The following is a 27,282-nucleotide window of genomic DNA, read 5'->3' on the forward strand; positions in this document are numbered from 1 at the left end:
AGCCTGCCACATTTCTGTGGATAGATCTGCTACAAACCTAATATGTCTTTCCTTGTAGGTTAAGGACTTTTTCCCCTTGCTGCTTGCAGGATTCTTTCCTTGTCTGTGTATTTTGTGAATTTGACTATGATAGGTCTTGGTATGGGCCTGCTTTTGTTGAATTTGATGGGAATTCTTTGTGCCTCTCCAATTTTGATGTCTGTTTCCTTCCCCTGATTAAGGAAGTTCTCAGCTATGATTTGTTCAAATAAACCTTCTGCCTCCAATTCTCCCTCTTCTTCTAGGACTTCTATGATACGAATATTACTATGCTTTAAGTCATCACTGAGTTCCCTAATCTACATTCGTGTTCCAATACTTTTCTTTATCTCTTTTCAGCTTCACTATTTTCTATAATTTTATCTTCTGTGTCACTAATTTTTTCCTCTTCTTCATCCATCCTTGTTGTCATTGCATCCAATCAGTTTTGTATCTTAGTTATACCATTTTTTATTTCAGCCTGACTAGTTTTTAGGTCTCTTATCTCTGCAGTAAGATATTCTCTAGTGTCTTCTATGCTTTTCTCAAGCCAGCTAGTATCCTTATTATTATTGTTTTAAATTCTAGTTCAGGCATCTTATTTATATAAATTTGATGAAATTCTTGTCCCTTATGCTTGTGTTCTTTCTTTTGGGGTGAATTTCTCCATCTTGTCATTTTGTCTAGGTCACTGGTTTTTTTGTGTGGCTGTTAGGAAAGCCTGTTATATTCCTGCCCCTGAGTGTAATGGTTATACTAAAAAGAGGTTCCTATAATGTCTTGGGTGCTTCAGGAGGTGTTTCAGAGTGTTTACTCTGCTGTTGTGTTTAGGCTGCTCTTTCCCTCAGGTCAGTCCTTTGCAGTTTCTCCTTGCCTGCAGTGGCAGGTGTTTGGACCTTGTCCACTATGTGGCAAGTTTTAACCAGGTGTGTTTTGGTCCACTTATTAAAAGAAGTGTACCCTGTTTCTGCTAAAGCTGAAGTTTTTCAGCAGTCTATGATCAGTGGACTTGGTGTGTGCAAGGAGTTTGTGTTGGTCTTCTGGGGGAGGGGCCTGCTGCACTGATTCTCAGGCAGACTTGCTATAGTGGTTATACCTGCAGGGTGTGTGGGGTCAGGGCTTAGTGTAAGTGGCTCTGGTCTCCACTGGGAGAGATGCTGTGTTGCTCACTGAAGTTGGTCAGTGCTGAATCGGGGGCGGGAAGGGGGGATGAATGACATCATCCCACTCTCTTCTCCCTGGAGTGGTTAGTTCATACCTGCCATTCTTCAGGAAGCCTTCACAGAATTGCAAACTTTCACATTTCTTGTGTCCCCAGCTTCCATCAAATCCCTGTCTTCACCCTGTCAGTGTCCAAACTATCCGCCTGCCAGGTGGCACAGTAGTCTGTGCTTAACAAAGGTACTCAGCTGGGTTTCAAAATTCCAAATTTTAGGGACCCATGTGGTGGAGACCCATGTTGAGCTGCTAGGGGTCTTGCCACACTGTGGCCAGTGCCAGTTTGTCCCAGAAAATCAGTCACATGACCACGCAACTGTTAAGAGTTTGTGGTAAAGTCAAGGTTTGCTGCCCTCAGCTGGTGTTTCTGTCCTTATGCTAGTGAAAAAGGCAGTACATTGGCACCACTAATTCTTTTGTCCTTGGAGAAGCCATTCTGCCACTCTCAAATGCAGGAGAATTGTTTTTCCCCATTCAACCCATGGGATCTTCAGACCATGCTGCCTTCTCCTGGGCTTCTACCCTCCTTCCCCACTGGAGCACCACTAAACCCACCTGGCACCACCCCAGTGATAGCTCAGACTTCTTCAGACTTTGAGCTCTGCTGCTTACAAAAACTTGGGTTGGCCAGCCCTTCTTTTCTCAGTCAGTGGTTTGGGGGCACTTTTTCTTGTGCGATCCCCTGGGCACACTTTCACTCTTTCTCTCTCTTTCTTTGTCTCTCACTCCTCTATCCATGATCAGGGTTCCCTCCCCTACATAGCACCCACAGTTCTTTTCTCCCCTAAATCAACTCTCTGCAGCTCCTACCTTCCACAATGTGACTGTTTCTCTACCTGTAGATGTGCAGTTTGTTCTCTCAATCCTCAGAGTGATTTCTGGGGTGTTCAGAATGATTTGATATTTATCTAGCAGTGTTCAAGGGATAAGGCAAGTTTAGGGTCCCCCTCATCCTCCTCCATCTTATTCTATCTTCTGTTTCATAATTTAAGAAAATATTTTCTATCTTTTTTAAAAAAAAATCTCACTTTGTTCATGCAGTGTTCTCTTGACCTCAGTGAGCATTTTTAATTCTCTGTGAGGTAAATTATTTAATTTAATTTCATTAGGATCAGTTTCTAGAGATATCTTCTTTCTTTGTTTGAAACTTCTTTTCCTGATTCTTCATTTTACTTGACTCTGCTTTGGTCTCTGCTTATGAGACAAAACTAATTGCTTTGTCCAGTCTTTACTGACTGCATGTACAGAAGAGGATCCTAACAAGTCATCCTGGCCAATGATTTTGGGGGCCTCTATCAAATCTTTATCTTTCCAAGGGGAAACATGCATCTGTGTCTTTTTCCCCACTCTGTCTGTGTCAAGCAGGAGAGAGGATCAGTAGCATCTACCCTCCCAAGCTTCTGCCTCTATTCTTACCCTGGCAACTATATTGTGCTTGGCCCATCTGTGCTCCAGGATTGGTGAGACAGATGCTGATTTTTGGGCAGTTTTGGTGAAGAAAGAAAACTGCACACCTGGATCAACTTTTTCCTTCCCCAAGGAGAAGCGGAGCTGGCATCTTTTTGTCTATTTAATCTGTGCTTTGTGGGGACATGGGTGGAGAAATCAATAGTGTCTACTAGCCCAAGTCACCATCTCCATTTTTGTCTGGATGGCTAGATTATGCTGAACCCATTAGAGCTCCAAGACAGGTGAAACAGGTTCTAGTTCTTTGGATAGCCCCTTCAGAAAAGTTGGGGCACTAGACATGTGGACAAACCCTTATGCTCTGGATCAAGCTGGGGGCCAGAGGGTCTTCTTGTGATCATATGGCAGTGGTCTGGGGCAGTGTCCTTGTTGAAAGGGTATGCCAAATCTCCATATTGGCTTGGTGAGTCTGATTTTGCATTCTCCCAAGGTCTGCAAGTGCCTTTCAATTAGTTTCTAATTCCTTATAAAGGAAATTTGTTTGTGAATTGTTGCTGAATTAGTTTATTTTTTAAGGGATGGAGGGTTCAGGGCTTCCTACTCCACCATCTTTCTGGCCAGAGTTTTAGCCTTTATTTCTTTGAATACTTTTTAGCTCCCAATTTTTTCTGTTCTTGCAGAGTCTGATATGTATTTTAGATCTTTTGTTATTATTCCACAGGTCCTTGAGGCTCTATTCATTTTCTTAGTTCATTTTCTCTGTTTTATATATTGAGTAACTTCTGTTGATCTGCTCTCAGGTTCACTGACTCTGTTGCTTGCCATCTCCACTTCACTTATGAGCCTATCAAGTATGTTTTTTTTTTTTTTTTGGTAGGTATGTCTATTTTTTAGGTCAAATATTTTTATCTGTTTTTATAGCTTCTATTTATTTTCTGATATTTTCTGTTCTTTTATTGTTTCAAGATTATTTGTAACTGGTTACTGAAGCAATATTATCACAGCTACTTTAAAATCTGTTAGTTCCAAAGTGTGATTCATCTCAATATTGTTATCAATTGGTTTTACTTTCTCATTCTTGTGATTTTCTTCATTCTTGGTATAGCATATGATTTTTGGTTGTATCCTTAACATTCAAATCTAGTTTTTAGACAGTAACCCAGGTTAAGTTTAGATTTATTGTGGTTTGTTGTACCAATGACAATTTCACTTTTTGTGGGGTTTTAATGTTATTCTATTGTGATTAATTCTTCTGGTTCTTCTCAAGTGCTTGCTGGATCTCTGCTGGTGCAGCCTATAGTGGTAAAAGGTACTTTCCTGGGCCTTTGTATTGCTACGTGGGGTTGGGTGATGAAAGTCCCATCAGATAGAGAACATTTATTCTGGCTCTTCTCTAACCCTGTCAGTGCACTTCTCACTCTATCTCTGTTAGTGCCCTTGGGTGAGGAAAGTTTCTATCTGGGTCACTTTTTGTGTTTTGTGTTGGGAGTGTTGAGAATTATCTTATGAAGTTCATTTTTTTTCCCCTAGCACAAGGTCAGAAGCTACAGAGACTGAACTACTCTCTGCTGCTGGGTAGAGGGTTGGGATGTGGTTTGCCTTATACCTTTTTGTGAAGGGCTTGCAGCATAGTCTGCTGGAACTAGTGCAGGCAGAGGGGGCTACTGCTGTTCCTTGACGTGGAGCAGGATTGCTGTGCCACTGTTAGTGGGTGGGGGACAGGAGTTAAGCATAGTTTTGAGAAAAAGTGAATGGCTCCTGTTGGAGATGTATGTCTGGGAGCTAATAACATATAACCAAATTCATAGGGGAGAATGTGATGACACTAAAGTTTTCATAGCACAGCATTAACAAAGGAATAGGATTGATTCTAGATATCAGTAGATATCTAGAATGTTCACTGAATGAGAATATTAGGGAAGAACCTGGATAAACTAATGCTGTGAAAGTTCATGGGGAGGAGAGCTTGAACTAATGATGGTGAGATATTAAATAGATTAAATAATATGGTGAGATATTAAAGAGAAATAAAAATGAGGAAATGTCAGGGTGCTTTGGGGTAACAGAAAAAAAGTGAAATATTCACTTTTGAAGTCTAATATTATTTATATTGAGTTAGCAGTTATAGATTATATATTCAGGAAATGTCAACTACACTCAAATAAAAAATTAAATAACCTGAGAAAAGGAAAAATTACAACTGAGTCATTAAACATAATACTGTAAAATAAACTAAAATGATAAAACATAAAAAAAACAAAAACAAGAAAAAGTGTGGCTGTGAAAGAAAAGACACAGATAAGAAAGTTATTCATCAAAAATTCAGAATTATAGAAAGAATTATTTTGTGGAAGGAGAGGAGCCATGATTATTTTTAGGCAAAAGAGGGTTAAAAGAAAGAGATTGTGGGTAGATAACAAGGAAATGGGATATCTGGTGAATAATATTATGGTAATGACTAAATCTGAGTGTTTGATGATGTCTAAGAAGTAAGGATGAATCAAAAACTTTATTTAAAATCATTCATGAATGTATCTTCATATACTTCTGTTTAGGGCCATTGCTTTTATCAAGGATATGCTGCAGAAATTCCAAAATCAGCTGTGACCCTTAGCACCTGTTCTGGACTCAGGTAATGGCATATTCCAGAGATGTACATGATTGAAAATCTTGCATGACCTTTTAATTTTTAGAAACATGAAGCATAGAGTGAAGGCAAAGAAAATAGACTTCGATTTTGTTACTTCTCATATACTTTCTTTTCTTCCTCCTCTTCTTATAATTTTTCCTATCTCTTTGTCTCCATCCCAGGCTTTCAGTCATAAAATTTATTCAGGAAAACTCCCCCTAGTATGAAGAATAATCACATTCTTCAATCATACTAAAACCACAATAATCCTAAATGACATAATAGGCAGAAAATGGTATAAAATTAAGTTTGAAAATTTATCCATGTAAGAAGGGATGATTCTTAGACATTAGACTGCAAAGACCACTATTAAATTTCTACAAAATGTTCTTATTTAGTGGTGATTTAAATTCTCAATGGGAAATCTATATCAAGTATCTTTTTATTTCTTTTTATGTGTTTAAACATCTAGGGGATTTTTGCAATTGGAGAATGTCAGTTATGGCATTGAGCCATTGGAATCTGCAACTGTATTTGAGCATATGCTTTATCAAATAAATAATGAAAAAATTGATTTTTCTCCCTTAAAAGAAAATTTTCCTATGCCCCAGTTGGTACAAAAATCCTACAAGATTCTTGTGAAATCAAAAGTAAGTAACCCCTCTTATGAAATCTTCATTTGTGTTACTTCTAATAATTTATTCACGTTGAAATGTGTTATATTTGGGAAATAATTTAACTGATATTGACTATACTAAAATCTTCTGTTGTAAGATATTTATTTTAAATATATTTTTATGTTTAGTCATAATATTTAGAAACAGTAATAGATATAGTCACATGTAATTTAAAAATCAAAGTACTCACATTTCCCTAATTGAAAGTGTTTTTATGCATATAAACATAGTTTCATTTTTACCAGATTTGCATACTACTAATATAATGATACCCAAATTTACTTATTAATAGTTTTTCTGCATTTTCCTTGACAATACATGTTTTCTTTATTATTTGATAAAAAAATTAAAATTAGAAAAGAAGGAAGAAATTGTTCCAAAGGTCATCATCTAGAAATAGTGCTTAGAATTTTGGATTATTCTAATTCTTTTTACATATCTAGTTATAAATGTAGATTTATAAATATATATTTTTAAACAAAAAATGATATAACCACATATACTTCTTTGAAATTTCCTTTTTGCTATTAAGAGGATAATACACATCATGTTAACACTTACTATTATTTACAATTAAATAATGGGTGGGTTAGCATCTATTAAAATATTAAACATATGCCTTTGCAAGGAAAATAAGCATAGACTATAATGTTATTTTCTAAAGGTAAATGCAGTTGTGGAATCCACTGTGATCATTTTGATGTATACTGCTTTATAGTTTTTCATGTATACATATATATATGCATAAACTTGAAATGTATATATTTTATACAATCATGTCATATTTGCATATTTATATTTTTACATTAAGTAATCATTTTGCATGAATGTACCACAGTTTTGAACAATTACAATTTGACTATAAATGCTTACATGTACGGGTAAGCATATTTCCAAAGACTTTTTGATATATAGATAGATGATGATAGATAGATAGATAGATAGATAGATAGATAGATAGATAAGTATATATCTATATATATCCTAACTTCCTCCTCATTTGTACAACTTTATATTTTATCATCAGTGGTTAAATAAATGAACCTCTGTCCACACATTGTCATCACATTGAATGTAATGGATATCACATTGAAGAGAAGCAAAACAAAATATTTATGAATGAAACCTGAATTGAATTTATTATGAACTCCATCTCCCTATTGCTTTAATTTGCCTTTATTTATTTTGACAGTTAGTGGTATGAAAGCAGATTAATAAAACTGCCTTTCATAAACTCAAAAAAATGATAAAGTGTGATCATATATAGAGATGAAAATTTCATTTTTAATGAAAATAAGATGTGACCCCAAACTTTATGCCAGCTCTGAAAACCATCAGCATATTGTAATACAATATTAGACACAATTGAAACAATTTTTACCACTGAAATAGAGCACTATCACAAAATAAATTGAAAAACTTTAAAAGATTCCATGAATACTCTTCTGTGGCAGAAGAAGAACCTGAAGGATGGACATAACTTTGGAAAAGACAAATAATACTGCACTTGAAGCCATTCCCCGGCAGTGAATCAGCAATAAATCAGAGATTAGACAACATAGAGATAACATACTGTTCCAATTGCCTTGGTTTGAATTCCAAGTCTGTCCATTTTAGCCACAAGAACATGAGCAAATAACATAACTTTGCTGTATTAAAATGTTCTTATCTGTAAAAAAAATAATAAAAATAATACCTAACTCATACATTTATTTTCAATATTAAATAAGTTTATAAATGGAAATTACTTAGCATAGTATCTGGACAAATAAAAAAGTGATCAATAAAAATCACTACTACTATTAATATTTGCTCACTATGTTTTCTAATGTAGTGGAGCAAGGTAATTGTAAGTAATGATGGAAAATTTGGGTACAAAACAAAATGCAATAATGAAGTAAAATAGAGACAAAAATTTCAGAAAGTAAGAAGAAACCAGGATTATCACTGCAAGAATGAAGTTAAATGAGTATTGATACGTGTTTGTGAATTTTACCTTTCATGAAGTAACTCGATAATTGCTTTTCATCCTGAATTTGATAAACTTATCTATAGGTTTAGTTAAGCATGTTTTCACATGACCAGTGCTTTTACAAGCACAGATATATAAAATTAGTATCTTCAATATATCAGATTTTTTAAAGGAACAGAAAAAATAACATAAAAGCTTATCTTTTAGGTATATTTTTATATTTTTGAAAGTAAACAGAAATAAACTTATAAACAAGGTAAACACTTTCATTATAACCAGAGTTGAGAAGTAGATAGAAACCAAACAAAATACAGTAAAGGGCTTATCTGTTGAAAGCATCTTGGGCACATGCATTTACTCATCCCTTCCTTAAACCCCCTTAAAATGAAAATGTATTTTTAAAAAGGCAAAAACATACAAAAATAAAAAGAACAGGAAAGGAGTAATAACAATGGACATTGAATACCAGATAGCTGGTTTAAAAATCTGAATCCTAAACTGGTAATTGGGATAGGCTATAAGAAACTTGAAATATACTGCTGTACTATTCAGATGTTTCTGGAATTGTATGTCCAGTTCCCCTAGGGATTTTAAAAGTGAGCTCAAGAAGATAACTCGTTGAAAAAAAAAAAAAAAAAAGAAGATAACTCGTTGAAAGTAAGTTGTGTAAGTATGTAGAAACCTTCATTTCCTTTCTTAACTAATTGTCTCTGTTGTAGACTGATAGATCACTGAAAGCTGTTTTCCTTGGGGAGTCTATGAAATGGGGACACCAGGCACAGATGTTCTATTGTATTTCCCAATAGAGGAGGAATACCATACTGAAACTAGTATAATTAAGTTAAACTTGGCACATTGGATATTGGGAACCAGGCTTACACATTCTAAGAAGTATATTGGACCCCACTTCAGGAGGTAATCAAACCAGCTGAAATAAAAAACAAACAAACAAACAAACAAATCTAACTGCATTAACAGCACAGTTTTCCCAACCAACAACCCAGACAAAATTACTCTTTGTAAAGACAACAGCTCATAAACTCCATGTGTAGTCACAGAGATGTTGAAATAAGCTATTAAATGCTCAATTGCTAATATGAAGAGGCACTAAATATATGATCAAACAATTAAGTATGGAAGATAGAGACATGAATAAATCAAAATTTTCAAGTTTGAGGTACCAAAGAATACAGAAGGTGAAGAAAACAAAATGGTAGAGAAAATATTTTATCCACAAAATAAGAATGAAGTGCTATTTAAAAAATAACATTCAGCAGATAAGTAACAGTAGTTGGAAATTAAAATTATGGTAATAAAAATATAAAAACCCAATAGAAAGTTCAAAGGATAAAATTCCAGAAATTACACAAAAAGAAAGAAAAAAGACAAATAACATTTGAGAGATAAAAACTAAAATAACAATATGGGTGGGCACCTGGGTGGCTCAGTTGGTTAAGCATCTGGGTTTCCACTCAGGTCATGATCTTGCGGTCCTGGGATGGAGCCCTGCATAGGGCTCCCTGCTTGGCAGGGATTTTGCTTCTCCCTCTTCCTCTGCCCCTCCCCCCTGCTCATCCTCTCCCTCTCTCAAATAAACAAAATCTTTAATAAAATAAAATAAAATAAAATAAAATAAAATAAAATAACAATATGGGTGATAGAAGTTTCAGTATGAATAAATAGAGAAAACTGAACTGAATAACTCATAAAATAATTTAAGAAAAAATTCTCAGAATTATTTAAGATTGGGGCGCCTGGGTGGCTCAGTTGGTTAAGTGTCTGCCTTCAGCTCAGGTCATGATCCCAGGATCCTGGGATCGAGCCCCCGCATCAGGCTCCCTGCTCAGTGGGGAGTCTGCTTTTTCCTCTCCCTTTGCCCCTGCTTGTGTGCTCTTTCTCTCTTGCTCACTTTCTCTCTTTCTCAAACAAATAAATAAATAAAATCTTTTTTTAAAAAAAAGAATTATTTAAAATGACTTTCTAGACCGATATTTAAAAAATTGGTTTCTTATATGTGATCAAAATGCAAAATGGCATGAAATTTTCCCACAGCAATACTGGAAGTTGAAAGGCAATGGCACAATTAGTGAGGCAAAGTAATTTCCAATCTGTAATTCTAGATCAATTCAGAACTACAGAATTGAGATTTTTTTTTTTTTACTAAAAAAACCCCCTTTCTTCCTAATGTGAAATAGTCTTCCTAATATATAAAATAAGCAAACCAGAAGCAGAAAAAAGAGACTCTACTCTCATCCTGATTGAAGATAGTAGCCAGATGCAATCACAACCAAATTCACAAACAATAGTTGCCAAATATCATAAACTTTAACCAAATGAAAAGATGGAAGAACTGTGTAAGCAGCTGTCCTCAATCTGTATTTTTCATGAGAATCTCTTATTAGGTCAAATCCCACCAGGTGCTGAAGCAAAAATTCCAACTGTCAGGGGCTTAACAAGTTTATGTCTTGCTCATGAAAATACCAAAGTGGATGAAACTCTCCTGGTTGATTCCCTTCCTAGCTCTGACTCGGGGACTGTAAGAGTCCCCTACTAGATTATTTGAATTCAGTCAGAGCAAGGGGCAAGAGTGTGTACATCCCCACCTCGATACAGTTGAGCCTGGACAGGTGTCTCACTGACATCTCTTCTCTTGGAAAAGGGAGCAAACATTCTTAGATAATTGGCCATTTCTTTTTTTTTTTTTTTTAAGATTTTGTTTATTTGTCAGAGAGAGAGAGAGAGCACAAGCAGGGGGAGCGGCCGGAAGAGGGAGAAGCAGGCTCCCCACTGAGCAGGGAGCCCCACTCGGGACTCGATCCCAGGACGCTGAGCTGAAGGCAGACACTTAACTGACTTGAGCCACCCAGGCGCCCCATAATTGGCCATTTCTTATAATAAAGCAAAAGTGTAATAAAAGTCACTAATCCCCACCCGCTGTTCAAGAATGGTTTGACTTGAAAGGACTACATATATTCTAAAATAATAATAATTAGAAAGGAATAAACATGGAGTATATGAAATATAAACATAAAATGTAAGATAGAAAAACACAAAATCCAAAATGAACGAAAAAACTCTATGTACTGCCACCTAGGTGCCGCATACTGTTCTAAGTGCTTGACATATATCCCGTCCAATTCTTTCAACATTTTCTCCCCTTACAGACCAGGAAACAGAGATTTAGAGAATTTAAATTATTATCCTGGGAAATTCTCTGGTAAGTTGTAGCATTAAAACTCAAACCCAGAGAATATGACCCCAGAGATACGTTCAGTAGTAGTTTAATGGTCTACCTTTATATAGTCTGTTTAAAAGTTCCCCGAAAGTGCTCAGGAAATAAATGTAAGAGAAAAATAAATCTATTTTAAAAATAATAAAAGAACTACTGAAATAACAGTAGACATTGTGCTAAAACCCCAATTTATAATATTATAGTTAGGTTTGAGTATAGAGAAAGCAATGAAATAAAAATGATGCTAGAGAAAAGCTAAGAATATATGATAGTTAATTTTATATGTCAAGTTGGCTGGGCTACATTGCCCAGATGGTTATATTTTCTGGAAATTCCTGTGAGGGTGTTTTTGAATAAGTTAAAATCTAAATCAGTGAACTTTGAGTAAAGCAAATTGTCCTCCATAATGTGGATGGGCCTCATGCAATCAGGTGAAGTCCTCAATGAAACAAATGGATTGACCAACTCTTTAATAAGACAGGATTCTCCAGATGATTACCTTTATACTGAAACTGTAGCATCAGCTCACCCTGCATCTCTAATCTGATGGTTTCTAGACCTGAAGTACAACATTAATTCTCACTGGGTTTCCAGCCTACTGGCCTTTTCTTTCCAGGTTTTGAACTTGCTAACTTCCATAATCATGTGATTCAATTCCTTATAATAAATCTAATTATAAGAAACAATCATACACATCCTACTGGTCCTGTTTTTCTGGGGAACCCTGAATAACTGAGCATGAAAGACTGATAATGGCAATTCAAGATAATAAAAATGTCATTAATGAATAAAATAGCACCCAAGATATTCCACATTATTAAAGAATAATTTTTTTGAAAAAAAAAGTCCTGAATTAAAAAAAAAATTCTTAAGAAACCCTAATAAAAAACTGGCAACATTGAGATATAATATGATTAATATATTAGACTTTATAAATAAGGAACTATCTTAAAGGCATCTTGGCCTCAAAGTCACCCATAAAAGTAGGGAAACAGACTGGCCTTAGCCTTTGCCAAATGAAGTGCTTATAAGATAGTGCATAATGTATATGTAGGGTGTATAGAACGGCTTCTCTGGATGGCATAAAAATCCCAACAATTTTTTATCTAGTCAAGTTGCCATTATAGTATAAAACCATTTGTACTTTTTCAAGAATTTTGAGACTATAGTATGTATGGGACTTTGAGGCACTATGCTTTAAACCAGTACAGCAAAACAGGAATGAAACAATTTAACAGATTTATGTAGAAAACCACGGGACCATATTGATAGTTCCAAAAATATCATTTGGTCAAACTCAACACCCATTCATGATAAAAACTAGGATGTAGGAAACTTCCTTGATCTCTCTGTGCCCCCTCACATGAGCATGTAAAAGGAAAACAGCCATCTGCAAAGTAGGAAGAGTGCTCTCAGCAGATGCCACATCTGCTGGCACCTTGATCTTAAACTTCCTAGCCTCCAGAACTGTGAGAAGTAAGTGTACATTGTTTAAGCCACCTCATTTATGGCATATTTATTAGAGCCTGAACTGACTAAAATAGTCCGTCAGATTAGAAATAGTGCAAGGCTGTCTGCCCTCACTATTTCTAGCCAACTTTTTTTCCTAGAGTTCCTAGAGAGTTCAATAGGAGAAAGAATAATAAAGGGCATACTGTTTTGAAAGAAAAATAATGTGCTTTATTTTAGTGACCTAACTCGGTACATAGAAAACATTAAACAATCTCCACCAAAGTTATCAGTACTAATAAGAAAGTCTAGCAAGGTCACAAGAAATAAAGAAATTTATATGGTTAAAATATTTATTTTCCTCAAATGGATCTGTAGATTCAGTGTAATCCCAATCAAAATTCCAGAAAACATTTTTGTGGAAATTGTTCTCAATTTTATAAGGAGAGATGCAAATTACTCACATAGTTTTAAAAATAAGAACAAGATGAAGGACTTACATTATTTTTTTCTTAAAGAGCCAGAGTGTAAATATTTTTGATTTGTGGGGCAGATGGTCTGTTGGAGCTACTTCACTCAACATTTATGGCATGAAAACAGCATAGAGGATGTATAAACAAATGGGTATGCCTCTGTTACAATAAAATATTTTTTTATAAAACAGGTGGCCATATCTCAGGCCATAGTTTGCTGACCCCTGTTATAGAGATGCATATTGTGTTATTGATATAAATGTAAACATATAGATCAGTAGATCAGAATAGATCAGAAATACACCCACATGCTATTGGCTGATTGATTTTCCATGAAGGTGCTAATAAAGATTTTGAAAGACTAAAGAATGACCTATTCAATGAGTGGTGCTAAAATACTTGATATTCACATGAAATAAAATCAATTTTAGCCCTTATTCAGAAAAACTGAATTAGAGCATAGACTTAAATGTCAAGGCTAAACATAAAATTTCTAGGGAACTTAAGAGAAACCAAATTAAAGAGCCATAAGCCTGTGAAAGATGTTCAATATAATTCATTAATCATCAGGGAACTGCAAATTAAAACCTCAATGAGATATTAATGCCGACCAATAGGAACAGATACAATGATAGAGACTATAATACCAAATACAGGCAAAAATATGGAGTAATTGACACTCTTTTTATTTCTTGGTAAAAATGCAGAATGATCACACTGTTTTAGAAATCTGGCATTTTTCAGAGGAATGTTGAAAAAGAAAAGCAAAGCTGGTAGCATCACAATTCTGGACTTCCAGCTCTATTACAAAGCTGTCATCATCAAGACAGTATGGTACTGGCACAAAAACAGACACATAGATCAATGGAACAGAATAGAGAGCCCAGAAATGGACCCTCAACTCTAGGGTCAACTACTCTTCCACAAAGCAGGAAAGAATGTCCAATGGAAAAAAAGACAGTCTCTTCAACAAACAGTGTTGGGAAAATTGGACAGCCACATGCAGAAGAATGAAACTGGACCATTTCCTTACACCACACACAAAAATAGACTCAAAATGATTGAAAGACCTCAATGTAAGACAGGAGTCCATCAAAATCCTAAAGGAGAACACAGGCAGCAACTTCTTCGACGTGACCTGCAGCAACTTCTTCCTAGAAACATCGCCAAAGGCAAGGGAAGCAAGAGCAAAAATGAACTATTGGGACTTCATCAAGATAAGAAGCTTTTGCACAGCAAAAGAAACAGTCAACAAAACCAAAAGACAACTGACAGAATGGGAGAAGATATTTGCAAATGACATATCAGATAAAGGGCTAGTACCCAAAATCTATAAAGAACTCATCAAACTCAACACCCAAAGAACAAATGATCCAATCAAGAAATGGGCAGAAGACATGAACAGACATTTTTCCAAAGAAGACAACCAAATGGCCAACAGACACATGAAAAAGTGCTCAATATCGCTCGGCATCAGGGAAATCCAAATCTAAACTTCAATGAGATATCATCACCTCACACCAGTCAGAATGGCTAAAATTAACAAGTCAGGAAAGGACAGATGTTAGCAGGGATGTGGAGAAAGGGGAACCCTCCTACACTGTTGGTGGGAATGCAAGCTGGTGCAGCCACTCCGAAGAACAGTATGGAGGTTCCTCAAAAAGTTGAAAATAGAGCTACCCTATGGCCCAGCAATTGCACTACTGGGTATTTACCCCAAAGATACAAATGTAGGGATCCAAAGGGGTAGGTGCACCCCGATGTTTATAGCAACAATGTCCACAATAGCCAAACTATGGAAAGAGCCAAGATGTCCATCAACAGATGAATGGATAAAGAAGAGGTGGTATATATATACAATGGAATATTATGCAGCCACCAAAAGGAATGAAATCTTGCCATTTACAATGACGTGGATGGAACTGGAGGGTATTATGCTGAGCGAAATAAGTCAATCAGAGAAAGACATGTATCATATGAACTCACTGATATGAGGAAATCTTAATCTCAGGAAACAAACTGAGGGTTGCTGGAGTGGTGGGGGGGTGGGAGGGATGGGGTGGCTGGTGATAGACATGGGGAGGGTATGTGTTATGGTGAGCGCTGTGAATTGTGTAAGACAGTTGAATCACAGACCTGTACCTCTGAAACAAATAATACATTATATGTTAAAAAGAAAAAAAAAGAAGAAGAAGATAGCAGGAGGGGAAGAATGAAGAGCGGAAAATCGGAGGGGGAGACGAACCATGAGAGACTATGGACTCTCAAAAACAAACTGAGGGTTCTAGAGGGGAGGGGGTAGGGGGATGGGTTAGCCTGGTGATGGGTATTAAAGAGGGCACGTTCTGCTTGGAGCACTGGGTGTTATATGCAAACAATGAATCATGGAACACTACATCAAAAACTAATGATGTAATGTATGGTGATTAACATAACATAATAAAAAAAAGAAAGAAATCTGGCATTTTTGTCCTACTTTACACACTCACAATTACCATTTGACTCAGGTATTCCATTTTTAAGGATTTTCCAAGAAAAATTGAAGAACATAATTGCACAAAGACCTCTACATGAATATGCATAGTTTCATTTATAATAGCTACAATTTCTAAGTAATCCAAGTGATCATCAACAGGTAAACGTAAAAACAAATTGGGATATATTTCTAAAATGACACACTACTTAGCAATAAACACTTATGCATTATTAAGAATCACAACATAACAGATGAATGCTGAGTGAAAGAAGCCAGATATAAGAGTATGTGACATATGATTCCAGTTTTATGAAATTCTAGAATAGATTATTCTAACCTATGGTGAGAGAGAGCAGATCATTGATTGCCTTGAGTCCTGTGGGCTCTCGACTTAGAAGAGGGTGATGGAAACATTCTTTATCTTATTTATAGAAATGGTTACATTGGTATATACATTAATATCAATTTATATAACTGTGATAGAGTTAACATAAATAAAGTATAAATGAGAAATTAAAGGCAATTTGGGGGAAAGGTGATGAGAGTTAATTTAGCTTGAAGGTTGGAAGAGGGTCTAAGAGGAAAGTTTTGAGAAAAGGAAACATGGCTTTTCCCTCATTTCACTAACTTTTTTAAGGATTCTAATTATAAAGAATATAAGATAAAAGTTTTGATTTGTTCCTAAAATTTTTATTTGGAATCTCACCTGCTTATTTTTTCAGGGTCCTCCATCATCTTATTTTGCTATCACTTATATCTGTATCGTTATGTATCCGTAGCAAACTATCCTATCATCTATCTATCTGTCTATCATCATCTGTCTGTCTATCCCTTTCTATGTGTGTGTGTGTGTGTGTGTGTATATAATGTGAGTGAGAATAACAAACAATATAAGAATTTTTCTTATAGAATGTTTTATTTTTATGTTTTATTTAAATGTTTTATTTAATTCATGTCCTCTGTTTTACAGAAAGATTCAGATGAACTATTGGAAACCATTCTGAAAATACAAATCATTATGGATAAAGCTTTGGTATGCATTATTGATATTGATAATATCTTTGCTTTGTGTTTAAATTCAAAGGGAATATGAAAATGAAAATTCCACTTGTCTGAAATACATATATATTTTATTCTGTTCAAAATATGTATTTAAGTGTAGCAGGACATAAAGAAATGTGAATTGCCTTTGCATTGGCATTGGGGGGACTAGTATTTATAGTATTGATCTCAAAATCAATATAGAATTCTAGCAAAAATGTACAATTTGTATGTACGGAAGAGTTCTACTACATTATAATCTAGTCAATTATAATGAGCTGCATATATTTCTGGATCCGCCCCATATAGTGATGAAACTCTTACATAAATTAATTTTTATTTTAAAATAAGCTATTTAATTATTGAATTGGAGATTCCTGTTATTAAAAAGTATCTTTTATAAGATTATTTTATGCTTTATAATTTCTTGGATTCTCTTAGATTCTCTGATGGAAATTTTATATTTTAAAAATGGGAAGAATTATTCATAGGAATGTTCATTTAGTTAGGGAATATATTTTTTGAAGATTTTATTTATTTATTTGAGAGAAAAAGCATGAACTGGGTGAGGGCAGAGGGAGAAGCAGACTCCCCGTTGGTCAGGGAGCCCAATGCGAGGCTCCATCCTGGGACTCCGGGATCATGACCTGAGCTGAACGCAGACAGTTGACCAATGAACCACCCAGGTGCCCCAGTTAGGGAAATTTTTGTTTATATAATCAGTTTTAGCAAAGCCATTATGGTTAGCAATTAAGAAATCTGATCTTTTCATTATTACTGATATTTTTGCATAAGGTCTGTCAATAAGTGCATAATTTTCAAAATTAGATTTTGTTGATAAAAGGAAATATTTAGATCTTTACATAATTTTTTATAAAAACAGCAGGAAAAAGTAGACAAAATAATAATAAAGAAAAAAGCACGTATAATTTTATATGCACGTTTCCTTTTCATATTTGAATATGTATGTGTATGTTCTTATACCTTTGTTTTATATATGCTGTTTTGTAAATTATTTTATAATGTTTTCCTGCATATTAATGAAATATATTATTTCAATTTAATTTTAACATTCACATAGTGTCTGATTAATGTATTTAATATAATTTAATCTATTTTACTAGCTAATGCCCTTTGGGGGCATTTAGATTTAGGTTTTGGTTGTTACATGGGGAATAATACTCACAAGCATTGAAATTATGCTCTGCCACAGCTGCCCCCATGAGGTTGCTAAAATTAAATCTAGACAGCCTACTTTCCTCTCTCCATTTAACTGAATACCTTCTTCCTTTCCAATAAAAACAGAAGGCATTTTCAATGCAAATGTCATCATGAGAAAACAACAACAAAGAACTCTAGAGCTTTTATATCCTATGATTAGTATTCCCTCTCTTTTTTATGTTCAGTTTATCTGTCTTAAATTTTAAAGTATGACTTTGTAAACTATTTTTTTCCTTACTCAGATAATCCCTGCCTTTTCATTAGAATGTTTAGTTGACTTATGTTTATCAAAATTACTAATACTGTGGATGTAGGTTAAGTACTGCTATGCTCTTAGTGTTCTACTCTTCCTATTAGTTATTTATTCTTTTGTTCCTCCTTTGCTACCCTTGGATTAGTGGGTTATTTTTAGTTTTTATCTTTATCTCCTATATTGGTTTTTTCTGTGATCTCTCTTTATCCCTCACATCTTACCCCAGTGGTTTCTTTATTGGTTTGAATTAACATTCCTAACTAGAATTAATATTATATCACTTCACATATAATGTAAGAGCTTTATAACACTAAAGTTCCATTTAACCCTGATATGGATATTAACTCCTTAACAGATACAGCATTTGCAGATATCTTCTTTTGTTCAGTAGGTTTCTTTTTTGTTTGTTGATGATTTCTTTCACCATGCAAAAGCTTTTTTTTTTTTCCGAAAAGCTTTTCATTTGATGTAGTTCCAATAGTTTATTTTTGCTTTTGTTTCCCTTGCCTTAGAAGAAATATCTAGAAAAATGTTGCTATGGTGGGTGTCAGAGAATTACTGCCTGTGCTCTCTTCTAGGATTTTTATGGTTTCATGTCTCACATTTACATCTTTACATTTTGAGTTTAGTTTTGTGTATGATGTTAGAAAGTGGTCCAGTTTCATTCTTTTCTTGTAGCTGTCCAGTTTTTGCAACATCATTTATGGAAGAGATTGTCTTTTCCCCATCATATATGCTTGCCTCCTTTGTCATAGATTAACTGACTATATAATTGTGGGTTTATTTCTGGGCTTTCTATTCTGTTCCATTGATCTTTGTGTCTACTTTTGTGCCAATACCATATTGTTTTGATTACTACAGCTTTGTAATATATCTTGAGATATGGAATTGTGTTACCTCCAGCTTTGTTCTTCTTGATCAACATTGCTTTGGCTATTTGGGATCTTTGTGGTTTCATTACAGAGCCATAAAATAGAATGAGGTCATGCTATTTGTGACAACATGGATGGGTCTAGAGGCTATTGTGTTAAATGATGTAAGTCAGACTGAGAAAAACAAGTACCATATGATTTTACTCATATGTGGAATCTAAAAAATAAATAAATAAACAAGAAGCAGAGTTAGACACATAAACATAGAGAAAAAACTGATGGCTGCCAAAGTGGAGGGAGTTGGGGATTAGGTAAAATGGGTGAAAGGGAGTGGGAGATACAGTCTTCCAGTTATGGAATGAATGTTATGGGAATAAAAGGCACAGCATAACATTAGAAATAGAGTCAATGATATTGTAATAGCTTTGTATGGTGAAAAATAGGAGCTACACTTGTGGTGAGCATAGGGTAATGTTTATACTTTTGGAATTACTATGCTGTACACCTGAAACTGATGTAACGTTTTGTGTCAACTACACTCAAATAAAAAATTAATGAAAATAATTGTAAAAATAACACTATGTGACTTTTTTAAAACCAAATTTATCAATTTATACAAGACCTAAGGGCCATAAACTCTTTTGTAATTTCTTGGCACCCTGTGGTCTCAAATCCAGCTTTTAATTTTTTTATATAAATTCAATTAGCCAACATATAGTACATCATTAGTTTCAGATGTAGTGTTCAGTATGTGATGTTATTATATTTTACTTTGCCATGTGTTATAAACCACAAAATAAATTATTTTTTAAATATTCAATTGTTTGAAGAAATTAAGGAAAAGAAAAAAGAATTTAATTTTCCCCTCATGTTTACCATTTTCAAAGCTCTTCTTTCCTTCTTATAAGTCTGTTTCTGATATTTCTGTTTAGCTTGTTGATGACTTTGCTTCAGCTTTTGCTCATCTAAAATCATTTTTATTTCATCTTCATTTTTTAAATATTTTATTTGGAAATATTTTCAAACTTTCAAAAAATTTGCAAGAATTGTGCTATGGTGAGTGCTGTGAATTGTGTAAGACTGTTGAATCACAGATCTGTACCTCTGAAACAAATAATACATTGTATGTTAAAAAAAAAAAAGAAGAAGATGGCAGGAGGGGAAGAATCAAGGGGGGTGGAATCAGAGAGGGAGATGAATCATGAGAGACTATGGACTCTGAAAAACAAACCGAGGGTTCTAGAGGGGAGGGTGTGGGGGGATGGGTTAGCCTGGTGATGGGTATTAAAGAGGGCAGGTTCTGCATGGAGCACTGGGTGTTATATGCAAACAATGAATCACGGAACACTACATCAAAAACTAATGATGTAATGTATGGTGATTAACATAACATAATAAAAAAAGAATAAGGCAAGAAATAGTTATACTCTCTTTATTCGGATTTATTAATATAGTATCCCATTATCACTTGTGCTCTATTTGAAAGTAAGTTGTAAATTTTCAGTGTACGTTTACCTAGAATAAGATCATTATCTTATATAACCACAATAGAGTTATCCATGTAAGGAAAAATAGCATTGTTAAAATACTTTTTATCAAGTCTACCATAACTTAATTGCATTATAGTTGGACAGTGTGATCTAAGTGACAATGCTTTATATTCAAATAACTCTTTAATGGCCTAATATGGGTCAATTTATATAAAACTTCCATGTATGTTTGAAAATATATATATATATATATACACATTCTTTCATTGTTTTATATAAGCCTTTATTCACCTTCACTCATACCACACATGCTGCACTGTGCGTAAATATACAATATGATTTATTGGAAAAGAGAAATAGCAAAGTACAAATAGTTTCTAGAGACCTAGGAGGATAACATCTTTTTTGTCTGTATCAGACAACTCTATCCATTACATTTTTTTTTCTGTGAGTAGTTTTTGGCAGACCTGCTGCAGATTTTTGAAGCTCTTAAGCTGCCACTTTTCATGTTTTCACCAATAACTTAGAAATGTGTGTACACATACAACTGAAGTATTTAAGAGAAAATATGTGATTTTTGTCTCCTTGAATGAAGACAATTGCTTGAATTTATTTTTATTATTATGGTACATTGTTTATCCAGGATATGTAGTCATGTTATCTTATTGTAATGAAGATAAATGGTGGCATATGATATAGCAGATAAAAATGACTTAGTAGCTTAGAGATTTGAGTCCTGGTTCTTATCTTTAGTAGTTATATGATCTTGGAAACTTACCTTTCAAACCTCCATTTTATATGTGTAAAGAGGAAAATAATCACAACCTTCTCATTTTAATATTATTGATTAATATGTAAGCTCCCTAGGTTTAAGCTTAAGACTTACTAAGCAATTGATAAACCTTAATTCTGTTTTTTTTTTTTTTTTCCTTTCACTGAGCACCACCTTAGTTTAACATTTTATATCCATTTAAAATGTGGTACTTTAAAGAGGGCACATATTGAATGGAGCACTGGGTGTTATATGCAAACAATGAATCATGGAACACTGTTCTAGAGGGGAGGGGGTGGGAGGATGGGTTAGCCTGGTGATGGGTATTAAAGAGGGCACGTTCTGCATGGAGCACTGGGTGTTATACACAAACAATGAATCATGGAACACTACATCAAAAACTAATAGTGTAATGTATGGTGATTAACATAACAATAAAATTTTTTAAAAAACTAATGATGTAATAATGTATGGTGATTAACATAACATAATAAAATTAAATTAAAAATAAATAATTAAAAAAATAAAATGTGGTACTTTAGTAATTTTCAGTAGTGAAACAAAATTTGTCTTTCAGTTTGATTACATGGGCTCTGAAGTGGCATTTGCAGCTGAGAAAGTTGTCCATATCTTTGGTCTTATCAACATTGTAAGTATTTATGTTTCAGTTAAATATTAAACATTCCTATTAATGCTTGTATAAATAACAGTTGTATAAATAACATTTTCGATTTTATTAAAAAGTATAGTCCTACCAACTAGTTTCACCCACCAATGGATTCCATCTCCAAAAATGAGTAAATTGAATCTATTAGCATTATGTATAGAGATGTAATATAATACTTATGACTACCTAAACCTGTATGTGGTGTATCTTCTATTTTTAGATGTTTTCCCAGCTTAAAGTGACTGTGAAGCTAACTTCTTTGGAGCTCTGGTCAGATCAAAATAAGATTTCAACTAAGGGGGATGCTGATGAAGTACTACAAAGATTTGTGTCATGGAAAGAACAATTTATGTTTCAAAGATCTCATGATATGGCATATTTATTAATGTGAGTGCATTTTTTGCATTGATATAGGGCTTATCAAATTATATGATCTGCTAACTATCAAAATTATATACAAAATGTGTTATGTATAATGACAAGAAACCTCAAAAATTGTACATATACTGTTAGCAAAATGCAAAATATAAAAATCTGATAACAATGTAAGACACTAAAACACTAAAACAGAGTAGACTGTTTATCCATGGAAATGTAATAGACTTGAAAATTTGGAAAGCCTCGGGAGAAACATGGGGACTCAAGGGTTTTAAAGATTTTCTCAGAGGTAAGTAATTGAAACCATCATTTTAACATTAAATAAAATATAAATTAGTTAACAGAATGCAGTAATTGCATATAAAGTGGTTACAATGCAAAACATTTAAATAGTAATATGGTTACCTTCTGATATATACGGACACAAAGTGTAGCTATATAACTGCATGTATTGTATCTTTCAAAAGCCTTCTTGTTGCTTGACTAATTTGATTACATGGAAAAATAAAAACGCAATTCTGAAGGTCTTAAGCAATATGGAATACATTTATACATCTATTGGTGTTTCCTGTGGCATTTAAGGTCAGATTTGGGGACTTAGGAGCAATATTAATAGGACTGAAATGTGTGAGGACACTTTCTGTGTCCTATCTCTTTTCGTTAGCATACTGCACGTTCTCTTTTCTCTCCCTGTCCTCCAATCTGATATTTTTTACACACCTTAAAGGACCACTGCGTGCAAATCATGGCAGTAGGTTATCCTGACCTGTACGCATTAGAATTATATCCATCTAGTGGTGGCAACAGTGATGATTAATGTTTTGGAAGGATTAGGCACTGCTGGGTTTTGGGCTGTGTATCATATAATGTTAAAGTAGACTTTAGAACTTAACTTTGTAGGAATTGTGGGAGATTACCCAAATACAAAATGATTGAAAACATTAGATATGATATGTAATATTCAAGTTTCAAAAACAGCTTTCTTTACTGAGGAATCCAATTCTTAAAAGGTCATTAAGTTATTAATAATTTAAAATGCATTTATTTACAAGAAAAATTTTGTTATTTAGTTATAGGGATCATCCTAATTACGTGGGAGCAACATATCATGGAATGGCATGCAATCCAAAATTCGCTGCAGGAATTGCTCTGGTATGCATTTTACTCCCATCTATTCAGTAATTATATCATGTTTTGAAAGTTAATATCCACTTCAAGGGGCCAAAGTACATATAGTATATTTACCATGCTGTTTTGACACATTTTTATAAAATATTTTTTATTTGGATTTTGAAACTCAAACATTACAATTTTTAAAAGTTTTTTTGTGGTAAAATACACAGAACATGAAATTTACGATCTTATAGTAATGTTATGTGTGTTCCATTGCTGTGTAACAGATCTCCAGAACTCTTCATCTTGTGTATCTGTAGCTTTGTACCTTTTCACCAACATGGCCCCATTTTCCAAACCCTCTAGCCCCTGGCATCCACCATTCTACTGTCTGCTTCTGTGAGTTTGACATTTTTGATTCTACATATAATGGTGATCATACAATATTTGTCTTCATATGTCTGGCTTATTTCTCTTAATATAGTACCATTTAGATTCATCCGTGTCATTGCAAATAGCAGGATTTCATTCTTTTTATGGCTGAATAACATTCCATTCTATGTGTGTATATATAGGTGACATTTTATTTTTCCATTCTTCTGTCAATGAACACTTAAGCTGTTTTCAACACCTTACTATCATAAATAATGTGCAGTGAATGTGGAAGTGCAGATATATCTTTATGATACTGATTTCAGTCATTTTGGATAAAAATGCAAAAGTGGGTTTGATGGATCATATGGTAATCCTATCTTTAATATTTTGAACCATCATACTGATTTTGAGAGTGGTTGTGTAATTTTATAATCCCATCAGCAGTTCACATTATAGTCATCACATCCTCACCAACAGATGTTATTTTCTGTGGTTGCCTTTTTTTTTTTTTTTATGGTAGCCATTCTATTGGGTATGTGGTGATATCTCAATGTGGTTTTGATTTGCATTTCTATGATTATTAGTAATATTGAGGATTTTTTCATATGCTTTTTAGTCTTTTGTATATCCTCTCTGGAGAAATGTCTATTCAAGTCTTTAGCCCATTTTTAAATTGGTTTATATGAATTTGATTTTTTTATTCTTGGATTTTAGCAGTTCTTTATATTTTGGATGTTAATCTGTTACCAGATATATGATTTGCAAATTTTTTCCCTCATTTTGTAGGTTGCCTTTATACTCTGTTGATCATGTCCTTTGAAGCACAAAAGTTTTACGTTTGGTGTAGTCCTGTTTGTCCATTTTTGCTTTTGTTGCCTGTACTTTTGGCATCATATCTAAGAAATCATTGTCAAACCTAACGTCATGAAGATTTCCCCCTATGTTTTCTCTTAGGAGATTTATAGTTTGAGGTCTTACATTTGGATTTTTAAGTCATTTTGAATTAATATTTGTATATGGTGAAATATACAGGTCCAACTTCATTCTTCTGTATGTGCATATCCAATGTTCCCATCACCATTTATTGAAAAAGCTCTTTTCTCCATTGAGTATACTTGTTGAAGAGACTGTCCTTTCTGCATTATGTCATCTTGGCACCCTTTTATAGATCATTTAACCATATATGCAAGGGTTTATTTCTAGGCTCTCTAATCTATTTCAGTGATATATATGTCTATCTTTATGCCAGTACCATACGGTTTTGATTACTTTGCTTTATAATATGTTTTGAAATCAGGAAATGTATATCCTTCAACTCTATTCTTCTTTTTTCAAAATTGACATGGTTATTTAGGGTCCCTTGAGACTCCATATTAATTTGGGGGTTATTTCTTCTATTTCTATTAACAGCTTAACTTCAATCACATACAAAAGCACTACTTTATAATTCTACTCAACACTTTATGTTACTACATAAATTATAGGACTTGTTTTGTTTTGTTTGGTTTGGTATTTGTCCTTCCAATTCTATACAATATTTAAAAGTTAATTTATTCACCAAAATTACAATACTGCATGTTACTATACTTGTCCATGTATTTACCTGTATTAGAGAACTTTATAATTTCCTTTTAGCTTTAGGTTGCTATCTAGCATCCTTTCTTTTTGCCATGACAGCCTCCGTTTTAACATTTATTATAGATCAAGTCTAGTGGTAATTAACTTTTGCTCATTACCTCAAATTTTATTTTTCTGAAAAAGTGTTCATGTCTTCATTATATTTTGAAATACAGTTTTGCCTGATAATGATAATTTTGGATGACAGTTTCTTTCAGCACTTGAAAAGTATTCATCCCAATCCCTTCTGACCTATAAGGTTTCTCCTGAGAAATCTACTGATAATCTTACGGGAGCTCCCTTATATGTGACAAGTCAATTCTGTCTAGCTGCTTTCAGGATTCTCTCCTTGTCTTTGGCTAATGGGAATTTTTGTGAGTCACTTTGGATTTCTTGGTTGGAATTTGTTGAGCTTCTTTTGTATGTTCACTCAGATTTCTGAAGTTTGTACTCATTATTTCTCCAAATAAACTTTCTTTCTCTCTTCTCTTTCTCAGACTCATTATAGGAATAATACATATATTGATCCACTTGTTGATGTCAGTAGGTTTTTTTTTTTTTTTTTTATTCGTCATTCTTTTTTTCTTTTTATTTTTCTCACTGGATGATTTCAAATGATCAGTCTTCATGTCTGATTCTTTCTTTTGCCTGATCAAATCTGATTTTAAATAAATCCCTTAAAGTTTTGAATTCATTTATTGTTCTTTTCAGCTCTAGAATTTTTTTTATAATAGTTAAAATCCCCTTGGTGATATCTATACCCAGAATTTATTTAGATATGTATGGCTAGTTCATCATTTTAAAATCAGTTAATGTAACCTATTTCATCAATAGGCTAACTAGAAAAATTGTTTGATCATATCAATAGATGCAGAAAAAGAATTTGACAAATCCAACACCATTTGTGATGAAATTTAGGAAAGGAGGTCTAGAAGGGAATTTCCTTAACATGAGAAAGGACATCTAGAAAAAAACCTATAGCTAACACCTCAGTGGTGAGAAACTAACTGCTTTCCCAGTGAGATCAGGAACAAGGCAAGACTGTAACTTGCCAGTCCTTTTCAGCTTTGTACTGGAGGTGCAAAACAATGGTAACACAAAATGCTGTGAGGATGTAGAGCAACAGAAACTCTCATTCATGAAGATGGGAATGCTAAATGGTACAGCCACTGCAGAAGACAGTTTGGCAACTTCTTACTCTTAACATATGATACAGCATTTATCCTCTTGGCAGTCACCCAAATAAGTTGAAAACATATCCACACAAAATCATGTACATTTATAGCAGCTTTATTTGTAATTACCAAAAATTGGAAGGAAACAAGATGTCTTTTAATAAGTGAAATGATAAACACAATGCAATAAATACATATAAAGGAATATTTTATTCAGGTATTTAAGAAGTGAGCCATTAAGCCATTAGAAGATATAAAGGAATCTATATCATATTCTTTTTTTTTTTTCTTTTTTCATTCTTTCCCTTTCTTTCCTCCCAGTTTCAGGTCTTTTCTGATTTGTTTAGTGTATATTTTTCTGGGATCATTGCTACCCTGTTAGCATTTTGTTCTCTCATTCATTTATTCTCCTCTGGACAAAATCACAAGATGAAAAAAATCACCTCAACAAAAAGAACAAGAGCCAGTACCGACTGCCAGGGACCTAATCAATATGGGCATTAGTAAGATGTCAGAACTAGAGTTCAGAATGATGATTATAAATACACAAGCTGGGCTTGAAAAAAGCATGGAAGATATTAGAGAAACCCTTTCTGGAGAACTAAAAGAACTAAAATCTAACCAAGTTAAACTCAAAAAGGCTATTAATGAGGTGCAATAAAAAATGGAAGCTCTAACTGCTAGGATAAATGAGGCAGAAGAGAGAATTAGTGATATCGAAGACCAAATGATGGAGAATAAAGAAGCTGAGAAAAAG

At 33.9% G+C, this 27,282-nt stretch overlaps 1 protein-coding gene across 1 annotated transcript in view; it reads left to right on the forward strand.

Annotated features, from left to right (window-relative positions):
- The window catches only part of LOC118009783 (A disintegrin and metallopeptidase domain 3-like), a 116,520-nt gene that overhangs the window by 33,381 nt on the left and 55,857 nt on the right, over nucleotides 1-27,282 (forward strand). The window contains exons 5-10 of the mRNA XM_035003822.1: nucleotides 5,199-5,275; nucleotides 5,745-5,922; nucleotides 16,522-16,584; nucleotides 21,778-21,849; nucleotides 22,088-22,254; nucleotides 23,316-23,397. Of these exons, the coding sequence (XP_034859713.1) occupies nucleotides 5,199-5,275; nucleotides 5,745-5,922; nucleotides 16,522-16,584; nucleotides 21,778-21,849; nucleotides 22,088-22,254; nucleotides 23,316-23,397 (639 nt within the window). The remainder of the gene's footprint in view (nucleotides 1-5,198; nucleotides 5,276-5,744; nucleotides 5,923-16,521; nucleotides 16,585-21,777; nucleotides 21,850-22,087; nucleotides 22,255-23,315; nucleotides 23,398-27,282) is intronic.

This window comes from Mirounga leonina, unplaced genomic scaffold (genome assembly GCF_011800145.1).
Source record: "Mirounga leonina isolate KUSES-001 unplaced genomic scaffold, KU_Mleo_1.0 Mir_128, whole genome shotgun sequence".
NCBI lineage: Eukaryota > Metazoa > Chordata > Mammalia > Carnivora > Phocidae > Mirounga > Mirounga leonina.